Genomic DNA, 25,582 nt, shown 5'->3' with positions numbered 1-25,582 from the left:
TTTTCATTAAAATACTTTTAATTAACACATTATCTCTGAAGGAAAATAAAAATCCACCCCCAAAGCAGGACCGCCGTCCTGCTTCGGTAAGCGGACTGCAGGGTCCACACTGAGGATCCTCGCTGCCTGGGGGAGGTCCACATTGAGTGTCACCACCTTTGCTCAGCTCCGGGGGGGGGGTGCGTTAGAGCTCACTCTAGGACTCCCCCAGGGGCTGGTGCTGGAGGCTGGGTTGACTTGTGGTATAACCGAGGGGCACTTAGTGCGTGGGGCCCACCAGACTAGGACGCAACAAACCAGAAACTTGGCCTTGGCTCTCTCACTCATCCGTCATGAAACCTCTTTGGGAATAAGCTCCTCGAAGGTAAAATAAAGGGACAGACTCGAGCTATGGGCTCAAATGTTTCAAACCATGTCTCAGTGGGGATTTCTCCCCCTCCTTCACACTCTTAACAGCCCGAAGAAGCAAGAAACAAACAAACAAACAAAAAACCCTGTTGGCCTTACTTCCCGTGATTTAGGTTATGAAAATGTTGATTTTCTCCACGTGCTTTTGAAAAGCAGAACAGTGCTGCCTCCCAACCGGTACAATGGACTAGAGGGTCCCCTTCTGCTCCAACAAAACTCCATTGAGCTTGTCTATATTTAACTTCTCATTTTCTTAAGATGTGCCTCCTTCAAAAAGCAGAATAAAGGGGGAAAAAAATCCCAGTTAGCTGGATTCCAGTTCATTGAGGGTTTACTGTACGAAGCCACGCTGGAGAGCCCTCCGGCCTTGTGAACATGCAGTCTGCAATCTGGACACCTTTTATTTAATTTCAAGAATTCCCTTTGCACGGCAAAAAGGGGTCTGAGGAAAGCAGAGCGGCACAGATGAGGGGAAGGCAGAAGCAGAGTGCGCACACACGTGCTCCCCGGCTGGGAGAGAAGTGGGACCGACGGCAGGAGCGGAAGTCATTCTTGACACAAACAAGGGTCCTGGGGTGTGCCACCCCACCCCAGCGCCTGGCCATGCAAGACGCAGAAATGGAGGCTGTGGCCCATCAGGACCACAGAGCAGATGTACTGACACGGGGAGTCCTCTGGGCGCCTCCCAAGGCGCCTGCAGGGTCTGGAGCAGAGAAGGGTCTGTGTCCATGTCCACGAGCGTGGTCGGTTAACAGACAGCACCAGTTGGGAGGCTCAGGGCAGGAGAGAGACTGAGGCTCTCAGACGCTAGCACCTACTGGCCCCGGCCCTCCTGGGAAGAGACTCACTTCCTCGATGGCTGCCCTTGCAGCAAGAGCCTCTCCCTCACCCCTGTGCCCTGGGAAACGAATAAATCGTCAGGATGAGGTCTGAGCCAGGGTGCTAGCTGCCTCTGGAGGGCCAGGTCACTGCTGTGCAGTGGAAAGATGCTGCTGCACCAGGTACAGGGATTGGAGGTGGGAGGGACAGGCTGGGGGCCGGGGGCCCTCCCTCTCGCCCAGCGGTGCCCACACAGGAAGAACCTTCTGGAAGCACAACCCCGGGCATTTTCTAGTCCATCTATTCCCCATTCCCAGTAACCCCATGAGTTGGCCCCTGTTGCTTCTGATTATTTTTGGTGGGTCAGGGGAAAGAGAGAGGAGAGAGACCAGGCCAGAGAGGTCTCTCACGTGCCAGAGGTAGGCAGTGTGTGTGGTGGGGACACTGCGCTGGGGGCAGGGCTCTGGTCCCAGCCCTGCCACTCTCTTCTGTGTGATCTCGGGCAAACCATCTCACCTGTGTCTCACTTTCCTCAGCTATCAAGTCAGGAAAATCCTACCCCACGTACCTCAGAGGGATAGGCTAAGGGTGAAAATAGATAACGGATAGAAAACGTGTTTAAAAAAGTATAAAGCGCTATTCAAACGCGAGGCAGTGTTGTCATCACGGAGATCCATCCCTTAGCACGTCCCTCCTCTCACCGGGACACCTTCGCTTCCTTTTTTTAGGGTCTCTTAACTTTAGGACCTATTTCTTTATCTCAGAAGGGTTCCGAGACTCCCTGGTGGTTTCCCCTGATCACAATCTGTGACCCCAGAGGCCCAATGGGCACGCTAGGTGTCTGAGGGGGGGTGCCGGAAGAGGGACCTATCCGCTGTCCTTCCGGCACCTTCCCTGTGCCGGCCCCCTTGGTCCACCCTATGAGAAGAGCTGGGCTGTCCATTCAGGCCGGACAGGTCTAGGGGACCCCTGCCCCACACTCAGGGGACCCCGTCTGGAGTGCAATTCCTGTTCCCGATTTCCAGCAGGTGGCGGGTAGAGGGAGGGAAGGCGCCCCGAGAACCAAGGGCAGGATCGGATCGTGGGGCCTCAGGACGCCCCCGGGCTCGCCCCCGCCCCCTGCTCCTGCCGCCGGGCCCTTCCCTCCCCCGGCCCAGCCCTAGTCTCGCTCTGGCGGCGCCTGGAGGGGCCGCTGGGCGCCGAGGCCCGGTCCGCCGCCGCTGTGCACGCGCAGGTGGTCCTTGAGCGACTCCTTGTAGCGGAAGCTCTTGCCGCACTCGCCGCACGTGTAGGGCCGCTCGCCGGTGTGGATGCGCTGGTGCTTGAGCAGGTTCTGCTTGCGGATGAAGCTCTTGCCGCACAGCGCGCACTGGAAGGGCCGCTCGCCCGTGTGCAGCCGCTGGTGGTTCTGCAGGTGCTCCTTGCGGCTGTAGGTCTTCTCGCACTCGGAGCACTTGTAGGGCCGCTCGCCGCGGTGCGTCATCTGGTGGCGGATGAGGCCCGAGTGGCAGTTGAAGCTCTTCTCGCACTCGGCGCACTCGTACGGCCGCTCCTTGGTGTGGCTGCGGTGGTGGATGATGAGGCTCTTGCGCACACCGAAGCTCTTGCCGCACTCCGGGCACGAATAGGGCTTGCTGCGCGCGCCGTGCAGGAGGAGGCTCCGGCGGAGGCCGCCCGGGCAGCAGCTGCCGCAGCCCCCGCCGCCCCCGCCCGCGCCCGCGCCCCCCGCGGCCCCGCCGCCGCCCGCTTGGCCGCCCGCCTGCGCCCCGCCCGCGCCCCGCTCGCCGGGCAGCGTAGGGAAGCCGTCGTCCAGCAGCGCGCCCCCGCCGCGGCTCGGGGGGCCGCCCGAGTCCTCGGGGGGCGCCGGCAGCGGGGGCAGGCTCTGCGGGGCGGGCGGGGGCTGCGGCGGGGCCGGGGGCGGGTTCTTCACCATCAGCAGGCTGTCACCTGGGGGGGAGACACGAAGAAGCGACATGCTGACACTGCTCGGTCAAGGAGTCACGCCGTCCCTGCAAGGGGGCCCCGGGCCTTAACTCGTTCCTCTGCGGCTTACCGCGAGTCACAGGCTAGCCGGGCCTCAGCTTCTCTAAAGGATGAGGGGATTGAACAAGGCAAATGATCACATTCCCTGTGCTAGAGAGTTCCCCAACCCTCGGAGCTGCACAGAGCCACCAGCTGGAGAGCACCTGAAGCGGGTCAGGCAGGTGGCATGCAGTTAGGATAGGAAACACCCCCAGATGCCGGGAGCCGGTGGGCGGAGGAGCGGTGCTCTGCGGAAGTCCCCTTGGAAGGCGGAATCGCCTGGAAATAATAAGACTTAATTGTATTCTGATGTTCAGTATTAATTTACCTACGGAGAATCTCCCGACTGGAGGGAGACAGTTTGCCAGAACCTATCCCAGGTGAAAAGCCCGTCTGAAGGCCTACAGGAGGGGAATGCAGGGGGCCGGGCGCATAACCACCCTGCGATTTGCAGTTATGTCTCCACTAAGCAGGCAGCCTTCGGCCTTGTACAGCGGCGGGGTCAGCCGGGTTGATATGAGTCCCACCCTGGCGCCTGACCCCACCTGGCCGCAGACCACATGTGACTGGCACTCTCCACATCCTCGTGTGGAAGTGGCTGCCCAGCCAGCCTCCCCAGGAAGCGCCTGTCTCGCTCCTGCAATGATGCCCTTTCCCGCATCCCTGAGTCTCCAGGGTGCATGGTTCCACACTACCTTGGGGTCAGTGGGGCACAAAGCCCAGGCTCTGAGCATCGGAGCAACAATCTTAGGCCCAGGACTCCGACTTCCAAGGCACTACTGGGTTTGCTGACTGTATTTAGGAGTCTTCCCTTTCCTTCACCCTCCATCACCTCCTCGATCCCCAGTTCACAGTCCTTTCTTCCTGCAGGAGCCCCCTCCCCGTGACATGTGTTCCTTACGTGACACTCCTAGACAGACTGGGCCCAGCCTGGCCCCCTCTATCCCAACCAACACTGACCAGGCAGAGAACCATTTCCATAGGACACTGGCCAGGGGCAGGGGCCACCGTAACTCTCCTAGCCTCGATCCAGGATGTCATGCCGTTGATCCTGCAGGTTTGGCTGTGGCCTCTGTCACAGCTGCACTGTGGGCCTTGCTCCTCCTTCTACCCGACTGGCTACTCTCACTCCTTCATGGGTGTTATTCCCAAGAGGACCCCCAAGGAAACCACATGCATGTAAACCTCCATCTCAGGGACTGTTTCCCAGGAAACCCAACCCCAAACAATCCTAATCCTACTCTGATCATTCTTCAAACTCGGACTGAGCACCAGACCACTTCTGTCCACTGCCTCCCTGCTCCCCCCCCGCCCCCCGCCTCTGTTCTCCCTTCCTGACCCAGCTTAGCTCCTGTGCTCCCTCTACCCCTCTCTCCTCTGTTGGGCTTGCCTGGGGGACCCCAATGCAGTGACAGCACTCAAGTAGCTGAAGGCTGCTGGAGAAGATCACACACCTCAGACCCTGGCATCCTACCCCATGACTCAGCATACCCCACTTTTCCACTCTCCATGGGGATTACGTCACACCTTCTCCTCCCGCCTCTAACATGAGGACTTTAACTCCAGAACTCACTGGCCAGTAACTGATTCAGATACAAGCACGGGACCTTGTTCTGGCTGATGAGATGTGTTTGCTGGGAGGCTTCCAGGAAAGCGTCTCCTTGGAGACAGTGCAGGAAAAAAGACGGCCCTTCCTTTCCCTCTGGGTCTGGAGGTGATGCTTGGAACAGCTGTGGCCAGCTTGGTCCATCCACACCAAGGATGACCGAACAAGCAGTTGGAAAGAACCTGGGTCCTTGATAATATAGCTGCATCCTTGAACCAACCAAGGCTAAAACTGGACTACCTCTTAGTTACATAAGAGAATAAATGTCTTTTATTTTATTTTATTTTATTTTTGTGGTATGCGGACCTCTCACTGTTGTGGCCTCTCCCGTTGCGGAGCACAGGCTCCGGATGCGCAGGCTCAGCGGCCATGGCTCACGGGCCCAGCCGCTCTGCGGCATGTGGGATCTTCCCAGACCGGGGCACAAACCCGTGTCTCTTGCATCAGCAGGCGGACTCTCAACCATTGCGCCACCAGGGAAGCCCGATAATAAATGTCTTTATTCTTTAAAGCAGTCTGAATATTCAATCAATTGTACGTATGTAAAGAAACCCCAGTACAAACTCTGGACACAGAGGCTCCGGTGCGGTCCTCTGGTAGGCAGTACTGTCCCTCATCACTGTGCGGGGAGCATGACACTCCCGACTCCACAGGGAGTAGATAACAGAAGCTTCATGCTTAGGACCCTCCCAGACCTGGTCCTGCGGATCTCCCCTTTCAGCTGGTTCTGATTTGAATCTTCTTGCTCTAATAAAACTAATTGTAAGTATAGCACTTTCCTGAGTTCTATGAGTTGTTCTAGGGAATTACTGCACCCGAGGCATTAATGGAGACCCCTGAATTTGCAGCCAGCTGGTCAGAAGTGCAGGTGGTCTGGGGACCCTCGAACTTGCAGCTGCTGTGTGAAGTGAGAGCAGTCAGGTGGAGAACGAGGTGCTTCACCTGTGAAGTCTGGCCTAATGCCAGGTAGTTGGTGTCAGAAGTCCTTGCAACCTGTAACTCCCCAATCAATCTAGCCCCGGGCTCTCCATCTTCAGACTCTTGACATTGCTACCTGGATGTCATCTCAAGTTGAACGGGTCCAGAGGAGAACACCTAATTTACACAGCTAACCTGCTGCTTTTCCAGGACTCACCATTTCAGCAAACAGCACCACCATTCACCCAGTGTTTCTGGATCAAAACCTAGGAGTCACTCTTGTCTCCCCATCCACCACAGACAATCCATCAGGTATATTTCCAACCATCACCTCTTGACCTGGTCTCTTGACCCACTACATTAGCTCCTACATGGTTTCCCTGCTTCTGGCTCTTTCTCCCCACCTGACTCCGGTCAATTCCCAAACTTACGTTTTAAAAATGTAAACCAGATCATGTCACCACTGTGTTTAAAACCCTCCCTTAGTCTCCTTTCATATTAGCATAAAATCCAGACGCTAACCTGGCCCATAGGTCATACGTGGTCAGACTCCTCCTTGTCTATTGCTCCAACCTCATTCCCCAGATGGCCTCCCTATGGCCTTCCCTCTTGTGGCCTTCCCTTCCCCAGCAGCCCCATGGTCAGCTCCTTCTCATGATCTGGACACACTCAAGTGCTTCCTCCTCTCCTGCCCCGACTCCCATCCTCCTGTTCTCCCTGAGTCGTCACCCTCAGAGCATTTACCACCCCGACTTGATCTTGTTTGCCTGCTTATGGTCCATCACCGTCCCACAGAGGGAAAGGCCCCTGGTCCTTCTTCACCACTTACTCCAAGCGCCTGTAGTACTGCATAGCATAGAGCAGGCACAAGGTAAATATTTGTTAAGTCACAGAGACTAAAAAAGGCTGGAATCACTGTTTGAACCAGTTTTAACCCAAGGCAGTACGTGGGAATTTCAGGAGGGTGCTTTCAAATCGTATCCTGTGATTTGCGAGTGTGTTTTGAGTACTGGCATCCGGGGAGGGCGGTCTGGCCCGAGGTTCCCCACTCTCTCCAGAAGCACCCGGTAGCCACTGAACTCCAAACCCCTATTCATACTTCCTGCTTCAGTGGAGCCCCATGCACATTACTTCTGAGGGAACCAGACTTTTTTTCTGTCTTACACTAACTGTCAGAGAGCAGAGAGTAACACCCACTCATTAATATATAAAGCCAGGAAGCCTTTTGACTAAAATGTAATGTCCAGTTAGGCTGCCGTCTGACTTTGAGTTAAGCAGGACACCAGGTCTTTCTCTCTTGTTTATGGCAGGGCCAGGGAAGGGGGCTGGCATGAACATGTATATATTACTGCATTTTACTCTCTAGCCCTGCCCCCTCTCCCCTTCCAAGCCCCCTCCAGAAGACGACCACATGATGCCACGTCTTACCAAAAGTCCACCTGGTTGTCCTGGGCAACCACAGCACTAGGTGGGTTTTAAACCTCAAAGAAATCACAGGTGAGATACTAATTTCACATTCCAACATTAATGAGCGGAAGGCAGGTTCATTTTGGGAGAAAGACAAGAGGCTCTGATATGAGGCTCTAGTGACTGGGTGGGCAGGAGAAGCATTTCCAGACACCCCTCTCTCCCAATTCTGGGCATTTCTTCCCAAATGCAAAGTTTCTAAGGCCTCCCAGAGACAAAACAACACGGGGCAAACTGTTCTATGAGTCGCTCGGCATATTTGAACTGGAGAAGGAAAGCGTGTTGGTAATTTGCAAAGCCTGTTGATTTCTGCACGCGTTTCTCACATTGTTTTCACAACCACGCAGGTCCCAGGAAAAGGCTCCTTGAAGCCCACACACTCTTAGCCAAGTTGAAGAAATCAGAAGGCAGCGCTGAGGGACAAAGATTTGGGCAGAGTTTCCTGGCACAATGTTTGATGATCTGGTACCCCTGCCTTCAGGGCCAGGGCTAGAAATGGTGGCCTGAGTGCTGCAGAGCATGGGTAGCATCCACCGCTATCACTTCTTCCTGCCCTCACAGGCAGTCCCCTGGATGTCCCTTTCACATCCCACCCCACCAGCAGGTTAGAAAGAGGACAACTGAAATTCTGTTTTAGACAAGGATGTGCACCGTTCCTCTGCCATCCCATGCCCATTCCTCCGGCCCCACTTGCTCTTCCAGAATGAACTAAGTTTGTCTCACAGAGAGTTAGATCCCCTCACCTGGGTTTTCAATGTCCCTTCAGATTCAGAAATAACCCGTGTCCTCAGCTCTGACATGGATTTCGAGCTCTTAGGGGATGTCAGGCATGTGAGCAAGGAACATACGATTAATTGTCCCATCACCACCCCAATCACCCAGAGGACATTAAGCCAGCTGTTTCAGTGGTACTGGCCCTGGCAAGGAATGTGAGCCTGATGTTACGTGTTACCTAATCCACCAACACATGACAAAGGTCCTCAGCCAGTAAGGGAGCTTCCAAAAAGACCCAAGAGACCCAAGTCAGGGGAGATATTTGGCCTCATACTTGTCGGCAGAAAAAAATCCCCTCTTCCTATTTGAGCTTCAGGATCTTCCCAGTTACTCTGGGGTGTCAGCTGCCTTGGGTGCTCTGGTGAGTGTTTCCTAGTGTGTGAGCCACCTGCTGCCATCACCTGGGGCTCAGACACCACTGCCTCAGCTCGCTCCCAGGCTGCTCGCCTTTCGCTGTTGTTATGGGTTGAATTACATCCCCCCAAAAGATACATCAAAATCTGGACCCCCCAAGTACTTCAGAATGTGACCTTAATTGGAAATAGGATCTTTCCAGGGGTAGTTAAGATGAGGTCATACTGGAGGAGGGCAGGCCCCTGATCCAATGTGACTCGTGACCTTATAAGACACAGACCGTGTGAAGACAGAAGATTGGGGTGACACATCCACAGACCAAGGAACACCAAAGATCACCAACAAACACAGAAGCTAGGCGGAGGCAAGGCAGGGCTCCCCCACAGCTTTCAGAGGGAGCATGGCCGTGCCGACCCTTTGATTTCAGACTTCAGGCCTCCAGAACTATGAGAGAATAAATTTCTGCTGTTTTAAGCCACCCAGTTGGGTATTTTTGTTAAGACAGCCCTAGGAGACTAACATACCTGCCATCCTCCAGAAGGAAAGGGGACAGTGCTTTGATACAGGCCTTCGAAAGCCTGCCGTGACAGAACATCATCCTATAAGGGGCTAGGCTGGGTGAGCAACCATCCCTGTGGACAAAACACCCAGGGGCCCCGCTGGATGCACACTCACCGGGGCCAGAATCCAATCCGAGCTCTCCTTCCATGGAGTCGCGAGGGCCCCACGGGTACGGCTGCTCCTCCTGCTTTATCCAGGACAAGATGTCGTGTGCGGAGATCAGAGACTCTGCTCGGGGAAAGAAGGCAGCCTTACAGCCTGTTCCTTTCCACCGAGCATCCCACCGGAAGTTCGAACACTGCCACGTGCAGAGGCCGCTGCTCTGCTCAGAGGGCGTGTGGCAGTTTGGGTATCCCTGTCCCCCCGCCTGCCAACAGCCTCCCCAGATGGGACCTCACTGGTGCTGCTGCCAGGGAGGAGGCTGTGTGGCGGCAGAGTCAGGACCGGAACCCAGGTCTTCTGGCTCTGTCCTCAGAGCCCCAGGGCCATCCGCGGGGCCAGGCCGGAGGGGAGCCTGGCCTCTGCCGGCCCACAGGACCAAGGGAGGAGAGGTCGGCCTTCCAGATCGGCCACAGCAGAAGCGGTGGACAAAGGTCATTAATAGGCACTGCAGTGGACACTGCCGCCTCTCTGTCGGGAGGGCGCTGCTTGCTCCTCTGCCCTGGACCCCTTCAACGTCCCCCCCTTGTGAAGTTGTAGAGTTGACAAATGACCCGGAATCCTAGATTTTACAGCCGCTTCTTCTCCTGGTGTGTGGGGATGCATGAGACTTTGGGGTCACAACCAGCAAACAAGATGACACTGGCCTCCTCCAGCTCTGCAAGCGTATGTGAACACACGTGCACACGCACAGTGCACACGCACACAAATGCACACGCACGCCCACATGCACACGCACATGGGGCCTGGGCGGGCAGAGCTTCCCTATTGTTCTTTTATGCTTCCCTTTATGCCTGGACTCTCCCTAGAAGTTTCCTGGGAGACATCTAACTACTATTCACTCAAGGAAGATTCCAGGAAATGTAAATTACTTTCTTTCTGTCACAGAAATATATACAACTTTTAAAAGGCTTTTTAATTATATTTCAGAAATCAGTGAAGTCATTTTAGTATCAGTTCACTGACAGTACAAATTATCAGTGTGATGATTACTTTAGAGAAATCCTCCCCACTTTTCTAATAGTTTTATGCCAAAATGTGTACAAAGTTGCCACCTGAGGAACACACTGTAGTTTATTCCCTCAGTCTTTCACTGGACTTTGACCAAAGTGACTCAATCAGATTGATTTTCTGGCAGTTACAAAAGTCATCCTCCCCGTGCTCCGACGGCGTGCTCACCTGAGTTGGGGTCCGTTGGAATGTCCCTCTCTGCCAACTCCTGCTGAGCCCACACGCACGGCGGGTCTTCCTGTTTGATCCGGGACAGGAGGTCTTGGGCAGAAGCTGGTGAGTCTGCTTGTGGGAACAGAGCAGCAAAGGTGTCGGGGGACATGGAAACGCCCGCAAGGCGGTGCTTTAAGTCTCTCGTGTCAGGCAATTAGTTCTTTCCCCTAAACATCAGCAGTAGTTTTTCTAGTTAATTAAAGCTTTAGGTCAGCTTGGCCTCAGTTGCTGGAGCTTTTGCCGCAAATAAGTGGATACTACAGGGGGTGACCTAACAGTGATGTCATCGAGAGAGATTTCCTGTCCTTCAGGAACTTAACTCCTTCAACCGAGGTTCACGCCTGAGGCCTGAGCAACACTGTGGAAGGAGGTCTTCCTCCTGCAGGGATCATCCAGGAAAATGACGCCTTCCAGGAAGCCTTTTATCTTAACCATCTTTTTTTTTTTGCGGTACGCGGGCCTCTCACTGTTGTGGCCTCTCCTGTTGTGGAGCACAGGCTCTGGACATGCAGGCCCAGCGGCCATGGCTCACAGGCCCAGCCGCTCCGCAGCATGTGGGATCTTCCCGGAGCGGGACACGAACCCATGTCCCCTGCATCAGCAGGCAGACTCTCAACCACTGCACCACCAGGGAAGCCCTATCTTAACCATCTTAGCGGGATTTTTCTAAGATGTATCCTGCACGTTCTTTCCTCTGCAGAGTCTATTAAACCTCATTTACCCTTTATTGCCTTCTTATCTCTTAAAGATCCCTTTGAAGCTCTGTGATGCTCTCTGAGGAATGGACCGGATGAATTGGGAAGCGGCTTTCCTCTGCTTGGGGGCTGCTATCACTTACCTATGAGTGTGAGGCTTTGACTGAGGGATAACTTGTGGATAAGTAAAGAGCTACCGCATGTTAATATATCCTGTGACGGTTAATTTTATGTGTCAACTTGCCTAGACCACAGTACCCAGATACTGGGCCAAACGTTATTCTCGATGTTTCTGTGTTGTTTTTTTGTTTTGAGGAGTTCAACAAGACCTTGAGTAAGGTGGACTGCCTTCCATCATGTAGGTGGGCCCCGTCCCACCACCTGACAGCCTTAATGGCAAAAGACTGACATCCCGAGGAAAAGGGAATCCTGCCGGCAGACTGCCCCAGAGGTCCAGTTGGCAGAGGCCAGCTCCTTAAATTCAATCACTCAATCAATATCTCTCTACACACATGCGCACACACACACGCATGCATGCACACACCCTGTTGACTATTTGGAGAACTCTGACTAATAAATACATATCTTCTCTAACAGAGATCTCACGGACAAAGTCCAGCCGGAATGCCATCGCAGAGGAGCTATCCAGACCACCCGACAGGACTGCGGCCGTGCGGGGCCTGACACAGAGCCAGCAGCCCTAAGTGCTTGGTTAAAACAACGAAAGCTCTTCCCACCGGGCGGGAGCAGGTCTCACGGACCCACAGATTCCCCCACCCACGGGACCTGTAAAACGCCTCACACTCAGTACTTCTGCAGATACTACTTTCCAAGGGAAGAAAGGAATAGTTAAAAACTGGTATTACAAAGAAGAGGAAACAGAACGGCTAAGCCCAGACGTGCTGGCAACTCGTCCACGTCGTGTGCCGGGTCTGTGGCTGGTGGGAAACCCCGTCTCTCCATCCATCCCGGACCCACAATCTTCCGTTTTCAGCTCAGGCCTCTGGCCTGGCACACACGTCAGACAACGCTGGGCGCCTGCAGACCATGTTGGACCTTTCCTCTGCCACCCGGCTTGGGCGGCCAGTCAGCCCACTCACCGGTAATGGATTCCGTGGGGATGGCTCTTTCCTCCAGGCCCCGCTGACCCCGGGCGCACAGGGCCTCCTCCCGCTTCACCTGAGAGGACGTGTCCTGTGCAGGCACCAGGGGCTCTGCTCCTGGGGACAGAGAATCACATCGTTTGGTGCCGTTTTCATGAATGATGGTCAGCTGGACGTTCCCGGGGTCAGGAGCACGGCTGACAGCACTGGCCAGGGAAGAGCACAGGGGTCTTGGGTTTCTCTGGGCAACTATGGGGAAGCCCCAGGAACAGAAGGTCCTGGGAGCAGAGAGGCGACTGACGTTCAGGACAAAGGGGTAGGCCAAGCCACAAAATGAGGTGTGGTAAGGCTGGGAGAGGGTTCCAGAAACAGCCCACGCTGGGTGGGTGCCAATCAGGACAGGCCATAGGTCTCCCTCCGTGTGGGAGACATTCGTCCTTGTTCTGCACACCAGTCAGGAAGAGTGGGCCAGACAGACACACACACACACGAAGTTAGACGGGCAAAGGGAAGCAACCCCGTCCCATTCCTGGATGGATAACGCACAGCATCCTTTTGCATAAAAGACAGCAACATATCTTCCGCGCAGACCCCATGACGTGACCACAGGGGCATGCTCCTCTTATGAGGGTCTGTGGTGTAATGTATAACACTAGCCCCAGCAGGAGCCAGCAGGAGAGAGACTACATGAGGAAGTGGAAGACACGGATCCTGGTTTCACCTCTGCCCCCAGCCCAGAGGATGAGTCACTCGCCCTCTGTGGCTCTCAGTCTGCTCGGTCCATCCATAAAAAGGCCACAGTGGTCCCTGTTCTATCTGGCACAGGGATGGATGATAACTCAGTGAAACGGCTGAGGTTACATTGCTTTACTGTGAAAGGTCACCACAGCTGCTGACCTCAAACATTTGTGGTACCTGAGACGGGGAGGAGCCATTTAGACGAAATGTCCAGAACAGGCAAATCCATAGCAACCAGGGGCTGGGGGGGCATAGAGAACAGGAGTGACTGCTCATGGGTGCGGGGTTCCCTGTGATGAAAATGTTCTGGAATTAGATAGTGATGACGGCTGTACAACTTGGTGAACTGAATGATACACTTCAAAAGTGAATTTACAGCATGTGAATTATATCTCAATAAAGAGAGCAGAATGGGGGGAGGGGGCTGCCTTGAGCTACCTTCTAGGGAAGTTTCGGTGAATACACCCTCCACTGAAAAGGGAGGGAGGGCAGAGGGCGCCAACGGGTGAAGGTTCCTGGGATAAGGCAGAGAATACAGTTCAAGGACCAGATGTCACCTGGCCCAACAGTGCTCCGGAGAGCTGAGGTCCCGAGAAGCCTCGCACCTCCCATCACCAGGTGTGACGTTCTCAGGGAACTGGATCCTCAGAACGTAAGATCTCCCCTGAATGAGGAGAAAGCCTTGGAGGGTAAGGCTGCCTGTGATGGGGCGTCTGTGAGAACGGGGTGAGGCTACTGAAGAAGACAGCCAGGCATGAAGCAGTCGGCCACGCACCCAACATGCACCACGCAGAGCCCCCTCTGCCCACCTCCCTAGGCTGGAGCTGCACTCAGGTCTAGGGCCCCCATCAGGCCTGGGAGGCTGCAAGGCACCCCCCCTCTGCTTTCTCTTCTCTCCAGCTTACCTGGGCACCTCGAGCTACACGGTTCTGACCCAAAAGACAAACATCTGTGGTGCGCTCTCTGGCCCTGACACTCTTCCTGTAGGTGACTGCCAAATTTCAAGGGCAGCAGAACTGGCCCCACGAACAACTCAGGAGAAGCCCGCCTGGAATTCATGCAGGGATGGCGGTGCTTCTCTCCCACCCTGCCCCGGACCTAGGGCTGTCTTTGGCTGCCATCACCTGTGTCTGGATCCATCAGGATTTCTCTCTCTTCTGGGTCACGCTGCTCCCACACGCAAGGCTCTTCCCGGGGCTCGGCCTGGGGTGGAGCATCTGGCTTTGACACTGGACCTTCCGAGTCTGGAATGAGGTGGAAGGGAAGGAAGAGCTGAGTGAAGCTGATCATTGGGCCCCGATCAAGGGCGATGTGGAGCTCTCCCCTCCCCCACCCCACCCCAGCGGTCCTCTAGGTGGTGGCCGTTATGTGAGTACGTCAGGTCATCTCTCACGAGGAACTATGAAAACAAGTCAATAGATTCTCCAGTTTCTGGTGTGGAAACAGCTGGTCTCTGAAAGCCAGCAGCAGAGCGACTGCGGCTTATCCAAGGCTGCTGGGAGTCCGCGCGCAGTGATGCTATTTGGCTGTAGTTCCAAAATAGCAGCAGCCCAGTGTTCCTTCCTGCAGTGACAGGCCCTGTTGTCACGGTCCACTCTGTTACAAATCATTCTAACTTCCTAGCAGGCAAGCAAATCGTTTCTTGAGTTTCCGTGAGGTATAAACATGAAACACCTTGCCCGGGGGTGGTGCACCATGGGTCGAGAAGCATCTCACTCCCCACTCCCGAGGTGCCCGCCACAGGGGAGGGAAGGCGCCCTTACCCAGGGACATCAGGGTTTTGTAGTTCTCCTTAACCAGGTTGTTGTAAAGCTCCTTCTGCCATTCATCCAGGTTCTTCCACTCGTCCTCAGAGAAGTACACAGCAATGTCTACAAACGTCACCGGAACCTGGGCCAACAAGAGTTTTAGTCTGGAACCTCCTGCTCGCTCCTCCCCACCACCAACTCCTCATCAGGGGCACTGGGCCCGCTCCATCCACGGCCCCCGTCCTCCCCATCCTGCCCGGCCCGTTTCAGTGGAGTCAGTCCACTCTGTTCCTGATCCTCCTGTGACTCCAGTAACAATGATGGTCACCACTACCTTTTAAAAATTAAGCATTTAGGGCTTCCCTGGTGGTGCAGTGGTTGAGAGTCCGCCTGCCGATGCAGGGGACGCAGGTTCGTGCCCCGGTCCAGGAAGATCCCACATGCCGCGGAGCGGCTGGGCCCGTGAGCCATGGCCGCTGAGCCTGCGCATCCGGAGCCTGTGCTCCGCAACGGGAGAGGCCACGACAGTGAGAGGCCCGCGTACCGCAAAAAAAAAAAAAAAAAAAAAAAAATTAAGCATTTAACCACATCCTTTGTAATTTCACTTTTAGGTAAACTGGGTACCTGAAGGTAAAGCTTTTGGCATTCAGGGTGACAGAGATGCAGCAGGTTCCTGGAGTGCGTATCAGCGAGCCAAGTACGATAAAACCCTGTTACGGAACCTGTACTTCAGTCAGGTCCCCCCTAGGTACACAGCCACGTTTTTGTCACTAAAACTTGCCCGTGCCAAGGCTCCGGAATCTTGATCTGTTTCGTGCACTGCTATATCCCAAGCATCTAGAAGCATGTAGTTTGGAGTCAGTAAATATTTGCTGAATGTGTTGAATAGCTGTTGCCAACACTAGGAAGGTCCCACTGTGGCCCAAGTCATCCAGCATCCAATGTCAGTCACGTGGTGTTCAAGGTCATCTAATCTGCTCCATAAAGCGGTTGTTTCAGGCCGACGAGGACTCTCGTCTGCACTCATTTCAGGCACTCACCATCATGGCCTCATCTCGGACAGAACTGTTCAAGATGGTTTCACTTCCAAGGCTTCACTATGTGACCTTCACTTCTCTGACCACATAGCCTCACCTCCTACCACTTTCCCACCCCTGCTGGACCAGCCTCTCCCTCTCGCTCTGAAATCCAAGCCCTCGGTCCTCCCCAAGGCCCTAACCCTAGCCCGCCCGTCTTTGTGCCTGGCGCGTGGCACCTTTGTGTGAATACAAACAGAGCACTCTTGGTGTCAGGCCTGTTGGTGCACGGCTTGGTAAGTGGGCAGTGCTCGCACACAGATGATACATGCCAGCCCTGGCATCAGGCGCTCCTCACCCTAAGGGCGACTGGGCAGGAGCCATGTGCAGACCTCTATGTCACCCACTGACTGACTCCCATCTTTAGAAACGGAACTAGAACTCCTAATTCCCTGGACCTTCCACCAGACTTCGGCAAATCCCCAACCTGGGAAAACGGATACAGGCCACTTTCTTCATTTTAATTCTCTGCTCTAGATAAAAGTCACAAAATTCTGCAGGTGACAACCACCACACACTCAGGCCTCCTGGCCCCAGCCTGCTTCGGAAGCCTTCTGGCGATCTTGCTGGCGTCTCCCTGTGTTCCCCGGGGGGCTGCTTTCGCACTCTTCCCTCTCCCCAGCGCTCCCCGGGCCTTCTGCCATCTCCTCCGGTCTCCCCTTGATGGCAGGTCGCTGTTGGCAAACTCCCGTCTCTGCCCTCCTTCTCGCGAAGCCAGCACCCTTGCCCCCCGCGTGTGCCCTTCATTTCTCCTCCTCCTGCCTGTGAAACTCAACCCAAACCACCTTTTCCCTTTGGCATTCTCCGTCTCTCCATCTCCCCCGGTTCCGCCTTCAGGACCCCCAGCCCGAGAGGAGCCCCCCTCCACTCTGCCACCACAAATGAGTCTACTCTTCCCTTTCACTTGACACATCCCGAGACACACGTTCTGTGCTTTCCTCCCAATCCAGGCATCCTTAACCCCCGAAATCTATGAGCATCCCCTACTCTCTGAAACCACATCCTGAGAGGTCATCAGCCTCCTGCTGTGAGCTTTCACCCCTTCAGACCTCTCTGAAAGGTCAGACCACCTTCCTGGAATTTCCTCCCGCTTGGTCTCCACGACCACGCTGCCTCCTGCCCACCCATTCACGTCTTCTGTACCTGCTCCGTCTTCCTCCCCCCGGGACCAGGGTTCTGCCCTTACCCTGCCCTGTTTCCTCACTTTCCCCTCGGCAGTTTCATTCTTTTCACAGGTTCAGTGGTTACCTCTTTGCAGATGACACTCTTCAGCGTTCCTTCCTCCCTTCAAAGTTCACATTTCAATAGCCTTCTGAGTGGCTTCATTTATTCATCTGTTTTTTTTTAAGATTTGTTTTTTTGATATGGACCATTTTTTTAAAGTCTTCATTAAATTTGTTACAATATTGCTTCTGTTTTATGTTTTGTTTTCTTGGCCGCGAGGCATGTGGGATCTTAGCTCCCTGACCAGGGATCGAACCCGCACCCCCTGCATTGGACGATGAAGTCTTAACCGCTGGACCGCCAGGGAAGTCCCTATTCATCTTTTAAGTACCTCAAGCTAAATGTATCCAAAATCAAGTTTGTTGTCTTTTCCCACACACCAACTCCTCTGCCCACCCCTTCACCAGTCAAAACTCCAGAATCATAGTCCCACAATTGGAAGTAGACAGCACTCTGCAAAAACCTCACTCTGCTAGGATGCAGCAGAACTCTGAGACATGGGCCAAGATTGCAGGGAACCTACAGCCTAGCCAGACAGGAAAGAATATCCATGAATTATCCATGAACAATTAACCAATTAATAGAACCCACAAGGCACAGAGACGCTGAGACAACAGCCTTAACTTTGAATCTGACAAAGAGAATCAAGGCCAAGAGTCTACAGTGAATTAAAACCATTGCCAGCAACAGTAATTAACATTCTCATGGTGCTTTATGGTTACGGAGGTTTTAAAATATGTCTGCAAATTCTCTGACAATCCCTTCAAAAAATAAATCCAACTTTCCTCCTCTTGAGTGCAGGATTGAGTGACTTGCTCCTAACAAATAAAGAAAGAAGTGACGGTGTACAATTTCTAAGACTGGGTCATAAAAGACATTGTAGCTTCCATCCTGGTCTCCCTTTCTGGATCACTCGCTCTAGGGGAAGACAGCTGCCATGTTGTGAGAATGCTCAAGCAGCCCTGTGGGGCAGGTCCAAGTGGTGAGGAACTAGCTAAGGCTTCCTGCCAACACAGGCGAGTGAGCATACTGGAAGCCGATCCTCCAGCCTCAGTCAAGCCTTCAGATGACTGTAGCCCCGGTCATCAGCTTGACTATAACTTCATGAGACTCTGAGCCAGAACCACTCAGCTAAGCGGCTCCTGAATTCTTAACCCACAAAAATTGCAAAATGATAAATAATAATTTTTTTAGGCTGCTAAGGGTTGGGGTCATTTGTTACATGGCGATAGAGAACTACTACAATGAGCTACATAGTGTTGCCCCATCAACGAAATCAGTTAATCCTCACAACTCCACGAAGTAGGCATATTATCATCTTCATGTTACAGATGAGAACACTGAAGCTCAGAGAGACCACCTGGGAATTTACTTACTAAATTACTTACTTATATTTCACTTCTTTCCAAACAGGAATTGAGGAGGCTCAGAGACAACACAAAACATAGCTGACCTGCGGTAGGAAAACTGGCACGTGGCAAAGCCAAGATTCAAACCCGAGCCTTCTAATTCTGGACCCCACAACCATTCCATTCTTCCGTGAGGGTATTTGTCAACTCAAGACCCCCAACGCCTGGCCCAACACACAGAACGCACAGCAGGGCCGGGGCGCAGCACCGAGTTAAAGCAGAGCGCAGACAAGGGCAAAGGGCAGCGTGGGAGGAGATGCCACCTATGCTGCACAGCAATATGTTATATAAGCCAAACTCTACAGAAACGAGCCCCTGGGGGCTGCAGTAGTGGGGGTGGCTTAGGGAGGAACCAAAGCCACTGTTAGAACTCAGCTCTGCATGGCCTCAATGGATCACTGTCCAGCACCTCCTCCGGCAAAGCCACTGGGTCGGCTACCAGATACAAAGACTAAGAAGGCTCAGTCCCTTATGTGGAAGCGTGAGCCCTCCAGCTGGAGAGTCATTCGGCAAACATTTTTTGCTATAAGCCAGGTACTGTTGTAGGCACGGAGACACTGCAGTGAACCAAGCAGAGGGAAACCAACCAAGAGACAAAAAAAAAGTATTTAAGAAGCCTGATGTCATAAGTGCTTTGGAGGAAATGAGAGCGGGGACCGAAGAAAGAGTGAGCTGGGCCTGGGTGGCCAGGGACAGCGAGCCAGGGACAGCTGAGCAGAACCCCTAATGGGAGTGACGGGGCGGGGGCCCTTCAGTGGAGGAAAGTCCTTGCCATGGGACCATGGGGAGCAACGAGTGGGCAAGACGGGGTGAGGGGGAAATGAGGTCGGATGGGTGGGCCAGAGGGAAGGGGCCATTGACGAAATGGGGGCTTTTATGCTGAATAAGATGGGGAGCCATTTGGGGGGTTTTAAGCAGAGGTGTAATATGACTGATTTGTATTTTTTCTTCCTCCTTATTGGGGGTACGGGGGCAGGGAAGAAAGCTACGAATATTTATTTTTTAGCCTCGCCGTGCAGTATGTGGGATTTTAGTTCCCCGACCAGGGATTAAACCCATGGCTCCTGAAGTGGAAGTGCAGAGTCTTAACCACTGGACTGGACTGCCAGGGAAGTCATGACTGATGGATATTTTTAAAGAATCACTCTGGCTGCTCTGCTGAGAACAGACTGTATGCGGGCGGGGCCCAGGATGGAGACAAGAGGACCAGGGAGGAAGCCACAGCTTCAACAGATGAAGGCGGGAGCCGTGGAGGTGGGGAGGAGTGGCCAGGCTGTGCATATGTTTTGAAGAAAAATCAGATGGTATTTACTAATATAGCGGAAGTTGGGTGTGAGAAAGAAAGGAGAGAAAGATGACCCTAAGGCTTGTGGCCTGAGCAGCTGGAAGGATGCTCTTGTCTTCGACGGAGGGCGACTTTGAGTAGAACAGGGGTTCAGGCAGACATCGGGGGTTCAGTTGGGTCGAGTTAAATCTAAGAGATTTACTGACATCCTGACGGAGATGCTGAATTAACAGGTAGCAACCTGACTCTGCATTCAAGGAGGAAGTCTGGGCCGGATACAGAGACAGAGCGGGAGGGAAAGACTGCCTTTGAGAGTTGACAGCGTCTCAAACGCCGAGCCTGGACGAAATCATGAGGGAGGGAGTGTAGAGAGTGAGCAGAAGGCCAGGACGGAGCCCTGGACCCCTCCAAACGCTAGAAGTCAGGAAAAGGAGGGGAAAGCAGCAAAGAAGGCTGAGAAGGAGCAGGTATGCTGCAGGAAAAGAACCAAGGGGCTGCGGGGATCCCGGAAGGCATGCGAACAGGTGTTTCAAGGAGGGAGGGGTCTCCTGCATGAAATGCAGCTGACAGGGCAGGGAGATGAAGACGGAGGCTTTAATACCATGGCTTTAACAACCCTTGGCTTTAATACCATGGATGTCATTAGAGCCTTGGCAAGACCACTAGGATGGAGAAGCGGCAGCAAAAGCCTCAACCACGTGGGTTCCAGGGAGAATCATCCAGTCACCAATTTGCTGGAATACTGAGAACAGAGGAACATGTTAGATGTAGACCCCAGAGGATGCAACAGCAGAATCCAGAGAGTGAGAAATTCCACAGGACAGATGGCCTAGTTTCTTCCACAGATAAACTACAAGGAAAAATGAGAGAGATGGAGGAGGAACTTACAGACTGAAGAGACTTAAGAGACACAGGAATCACAGTGTGTGGACTTATTTGAGTTCTGATTCAGGCAAACTAACAGAAAAAATAGATAATATTTTTGGAAGAAGTGAAAATCTGAACACTGACTGGATATTGGAGTAGGTTGAGATCTTTGTTATGCTAGTGATAATCTTGAGATTATTACTTTAAAAAAAGAGTCCTTACCTTTTAGAGCTACCTACTGAAATATTTACAATTAAAACGCCTGCTGTCTGAGATGTGCTTCAAAATAAAATGGGAGGGGGATGTGGGTAGGGAATTAGACGAAACAAGACTGTCCAAGAGCTGATCACTGCAGAAGCTGGACAATGGATTCGTGAGGGTTCATCACACGACTCGATCTACTTTTGTCTAGGTTTGAATTTTCTATAATAAAAAGGTTAAAAAGGGGAGAGAGAGACAATGAAGAAAGAATTGGAGACAGCAAGTAAAGACCGCTGTAAAGAGGAGCAGAGAAATGAGGCACCACTGGAGGCAGTTTTTTTTATTACAGAAACGGCCGACGCTGCAGGCGGGGATGAGCTAGTGGAGAGGGAGGAGGTGACGAGGCAGGGGACAAAGGGCAGATGCTGCGTGACTTCCTGGAGCAAGTGAAGGGGTGGGGTGCAAGCCCACGGTAACAGGAAGGCAGAGTACACGCAGCCGCACGTGAAGTCTCCGGAGGGTGACCCCATCTTCTCAGGGGCGTGCTGACTGAGCCCGCAGGCTTGATGAGCCGGGGACAGCAGGAGAGAAAACGGAACAGGAAACGGAGCGTGAATTCTGAACTGTGAGGAGGGCCCACCGGAGGGCGGTGGCCATGACTCAAGTGACTCTGGGTGGCGTGGTCTGGGTCAGTCTCCAACCATTCAGAGGAGCAGACACAAAGACAACCAATGACAAAGGGTCATTTGCAGGTGCCAAGGGGGAAACCCAAGCATGAGGAGCTGTCGGAATCTGCGGACGCCCAGACACCTGGGGGTGGGGGGGACTGGGAACAGTGAGGGCAAAGGCTCACAGGCAGGGCCTGCGGGCTCCGTGGGGCATGGGTGGAGGCCAGCCTCGCTGCGGTGGAACATTCCAGACGAAGTGGTTAGAGTGGAGGCAGGCTTTGGGAAGAAGACACTGAAGTCAGGCAACAGGGAGCCAGAGACGCTTGTGAGAAGGCCTGACAAAAAGAGCGTTGTCCACGTGGGCTGGGCCTCTCCGCCATCCCTGCCCCTGGGGACCACCACTTACCTTGGGGACCTCGCCCTTGCTGCCCGGGGGCAGCCGCAGGACCCAGAAGTTCCTGTTCCTCAGCAGGTTCTCCATGTTCTCCAGCCGCCTCTGCAGCAGCCCGTACTCCTGCAGCAGGGTCCCCAGCACCGCCCACTTGCCCTCCATGTGGTTCCCGAACTCCACGGCCGTCTTCTCGCAGTCGGCCAGCTTCTTCTCGGCCGTCCCCGTCCGGCCCTCCAGGTTTAGCAGCTGGCTGGCCTGGGCATCCACCTTCCTCTCCACAGCCTGGATGGCGGCCACCACGGTCCAGAGGGAGATCTCTGCCGTGGGCAGCTGGGGCTCTCTCATCATGCGGTCGGGGAAGACGGGTGCCCTATCTGGGAAGGGTGGGAACTGAAAAGGCATTGGTCGCCGGGCGTCCATGTCCCATTCCTGAGCCTGTGCGAGAAGGGAGAAAGCGACAGCGGGGATGAGACCCTGTGTGAGGAGGCAGGGTGGCCTGAGAGCAGGGGACAACTCATCCAATGCTGCAGAGTCTCGCTCTCCTGCCAAGCCCCTGCCTCTCAGGCTACGGTGTTCCTTAACATGCCAGCAAGAGCTCGGGCAGCCACCCACCCAATCTTCCCACTTCCCACCTGCAGGAGTCAAGCTGGCCACTAGTTTGCCACCCCACCTTGACCCTTGAGAGGTCAAGGCTGTGGACCCCTGCCTAAAATGTCACGAACCACTTCTCTTGGTGAGCCCATCTGTTTCCTTCATGGGCTAGACTTAATGATGAACTCTAGAGCTGCCCAGTGTTTGCTGTTTCAAAGTAAAAACTTTCATGTCAGTCAACTGCCCCTAATCTTCCCAGCCATCTCTAAGCAGGTTAGGGCAAGAATGATTATCTATCTCTGCTTTAAAGATGATGAAATAGAGCCACAGAGAAGTGGCCGGTCATTCCACAGCACCTCGCTGCACTGTCAACTGGAGTAGTTCTAGGTGCTGCAGGTGACAGAAAACACAGTTCAGGTAACTGGGCTGCCAGCCTTTCCAGCAGGGCTGTGGCCAAGGGAGACACCAGGAGCCCGAGCAAGAGGGCAGACGAGCAGCTGTGTCTCCTTATGTAAGTACGTATTCATACTTTCCAAAATAAAAGTGGGTTTGCCAAAAAATGTCATTCACCGAGGAGAGGAGGAGGGGACACCTCTAAGAGGAAGAGGAGACTTCCCAGCCCCCCCTGCTTCCCAGGGGGGAGGGGTACCTGATGGTCCCGGCCCTCTGGTACTCGCCCAGCTCTGGGTCCTTACCCTGGAGGCTGAGGTCCCCTGGGTGCAAGTTAGGAGCTGAGCCCTATGACCAAGAGTGGGGTGGTGACTGTGCACTGGTGACCTGGGAACTGGACCCATACCATACCAGCTACCCAGGGCTTACTGGACAGCAGGGCTGAAATGGCCTCTCCTTGCCACATGGGACAGGAGGAGGTGTCATTTTCTGTTCTCTCCGTTGCTGCTGAAGAGGCCCTCAGGCTGGGCGAAGTGGAGACCTGTTACTTAGAGGTGAGCTGGGCAGGTAGGGACAGGCATGCTCACTGCCCTCTCTAACTCAGAGCAGCTGTGACAGCCACGGAGGAGCATCACCCAGCTTCCAGGGAATCACTCCTGACATGGGAGAAAGGGCAGCAGGACCTGGGCCCCAGACCCTGCTCCATAAGGGGCAGTAATATTTCCAGCAAAGCCATGTACTGGGGCTCATTCAGGCATCATTCCAGCCTGGACTACAGAAGGGGGCAAGGGCTGATGGTGGAAGTTCAGAGAGTCCACTGGGCCCAGTTTACTTTTTGCAGGTGTTGGGGAAGAAAAATGTTCCTTCCACCCTTCTAGGTTCTTTGGCTGGTCTAATAGGCGAATTGACATAAGACAGATTAACATGAGAAAAACGAAGTTTAAAAACCTGTATACCGGGGCTTCCCTGGTGGTGCAGTGGATAAGAATCCACCTGCCAATGCAGGGGAAACGGGTTCGAGCCCTGGTCCAGGAAGGTCCCACATGCCGCGGAGCAACTAAGCCCATGTGCCACAACTACTGAACCTGCGCTCTAGAGCCCTCGAGCCACAACTCCTGAAGCCAATGCGCCTAGAGCCCTTGCTCCGCAACAAGAGAAGCCACCGCAATGAGAAGCCTGCACACCTCAACGAAGAGTAGCCCTCGCTCACCACAACCAGAGGAAGCCCGCGTGCAGCAATGAAGACCCAACGCAGCCAAAATAACTAAATAAAATCAAACAAACAAAAACAAGTATACCTCCTGTATACCTGGGAGAGACCCAGAAAACTGAGTTACTCGCCAGAATGGCCCAGGCCACTACCTTAAATACCATCTTCAGCTAAAGACAGAAGATGATGTTGGGGGGGTGGAGGAGTCAGTCACAGGAGGTGACCAGGAAAAGAACAGGACACAAGGGTATACGGGTTTATGCAGATGTAAGTCCTTGCCTTCTCCACTGGTAAGAGTTCTCAGAGACATTGAGTCATGCTCCTCTTCCTGGTAGAGCGACGGAGATTTCTCTTTTACAGAGGGAACTCCTACTTGGTTTTCAGAGCTTCTCCCATGCCTGCAGCTTCTCTAAAATAACCATCTTAAAATAATCCTTATGCCAAAGAGGCATATTTTGGGGCGGCAAATTCTGCTTCCCTACACAGGTTTGGAGACCTAAAGCTGAAAAATGATCAAACAGGACACGGCAACTCCTGGCCGACTTGTCAGAACCCGGCTGGCTGAGAACCAGGCCAGGGACAGAGGAGGCTCCGCGGGGTCCAGCCCAGGGTCAGCGCCCACAATCTCCTCCGGGCAAAGCTATCCAGGCCTCTCTCAGCATCACGTCCTCGTGTTTTACACACCGCTCTGGAGCTCTGACTCCGGAACTGAGATCCTTATGGACCTTTACGAAATGACTGGTGCCTATTCTCAACCCCAGAGGCGCTGATTTAACCGGTCTGGACGAGGCTTGGGCGTCAGGAGTCTTAAGCTGCTCAGGTGCTTCTAATGTGCAACCAAGTTTGCCCACCGCTGGAAGGAGGGCAGAATCACCTCTCAGCGGCCCCTTTCCTCCGTCACAGCCGGTGCCGGGGAAAGGTGAATCGCTCGTTATGCTCGGTGAAAGATGGCCATACAACGTTTAAAACATCTTTTCGTCAGAGTGGCCGCAGTGTGACCTGATGAGGTACCCAGCGCGCCCACGGCGCCGGCCCGGCGCGAGTGCGGCCGGCAAGCCCCTCGGCGAGCCCGGGCCGGGTTGGGTGACGCGGTCACGGCCCCGCCAGGGCCCGGGGACCGCGCGTTCCGGGCCCCCCGCCCCGCGGGGCCTCCCCGGGCGCCGGCTCTGGGCCCTGCCGGCACGCGGCCTCGGGCGCCCTCCGCTCCGGGGCGCGGGCGGGGCCTGCGAGGGCGCCGGGCCGGGCCTGCCGCGCGGGCCCCCGGCGCCCTGGCCCACCCAGCCTCCGTCCCCGCCCCGCGCGGCCCGGGCCCCCAGCCGCCCGGCGCCCACCGCCCGGCGCCCCGCCCCGCCCCCACGGCAGGCGGGCGGCCATGGCGCCGGCGGGGGTGCACCCACCTGCATGGGCGGCATTCCCTCGGCCATTTCCCCGCGCAGCGCCGGCTCCTGGTGGCAGACCTCCTCCGGGGGCAGAGCCTGCGCCCAGCTCCAGCTCCCGCTGTCCAGCCCCAGGCCCTGGATGCCCAGCTGCTGAGGCTGCGGCCGTGTTGACACAAACTGCATCCTGGGAGCGCTGTTCCCCGCTCGGGCCGGCCAGGGAGAAGAAGAACGTTTTCCAGGCGCCTTCCCCCTCGCCGGGGCCGGACAGCTCCATCTACAGCCCGTAGGAGCAAAC

The 25,582-nt window shown here is 54.5% G+C and overlaps 1 protein-coding gene across 2 annotated transcripts; it reads right to left on the bottom strand.

Moving 5' to 3' along the window:
* On the bottom strand, window positions 1-25,582 carry ZNF282 (zinc finger protein 282). Of its 2 annotated transcripts, none has more exons than XM_082632470.1 (8): window positions 25,306-25,582; window positions 21,733-22,152; window positions 14,612-14,738; window positions 13,973-14,092; window positions 12,108-12,227; window positions 10,268-10,384; window positions 9,044-9,157; window positions 1-3,174 (listed from the first exon to the last, which is right to left on the bottom strand). In XM_082632470.1, exons 1-8 carry the CDS (start codon window positions 25,468-25,470, stop codon window positions 2,387-2,389), a joined length of 1,971 nt encoding a protein of 656 aa, XP_082488596.1. In that variant the 5' UTR covers window positions 25,471-25,582; the 3' UTR covers window positions 1-2,386. The 2 variants fall into 2 exon arrangements, with proteins under 2 accessions (XP_082488596.1, XP_082488597.1); XM_082632471.1 differs by having other exon boundaries at window positions 10,268-10,381.

The sequence above is a fragment of the Mesoplodon mirus genome (genome assembly GCF_964341445.2).
Source record: "Mesoplodon mirus genome assembly, chromosome: 9".
In the NCBI taxonomy this organism is placed as follows: domain Eukaryota; kingdom Metazoa; phylum Chordata; class Mammalia; order Artiodactyla; family Ziphiidae; genus Mesoplodon; species Mesoplodon mirus.
Note: the sequence above shows the minus strand (reverse complement) of the source record. Positions and strands in the feature narration are given on the sequence as shown.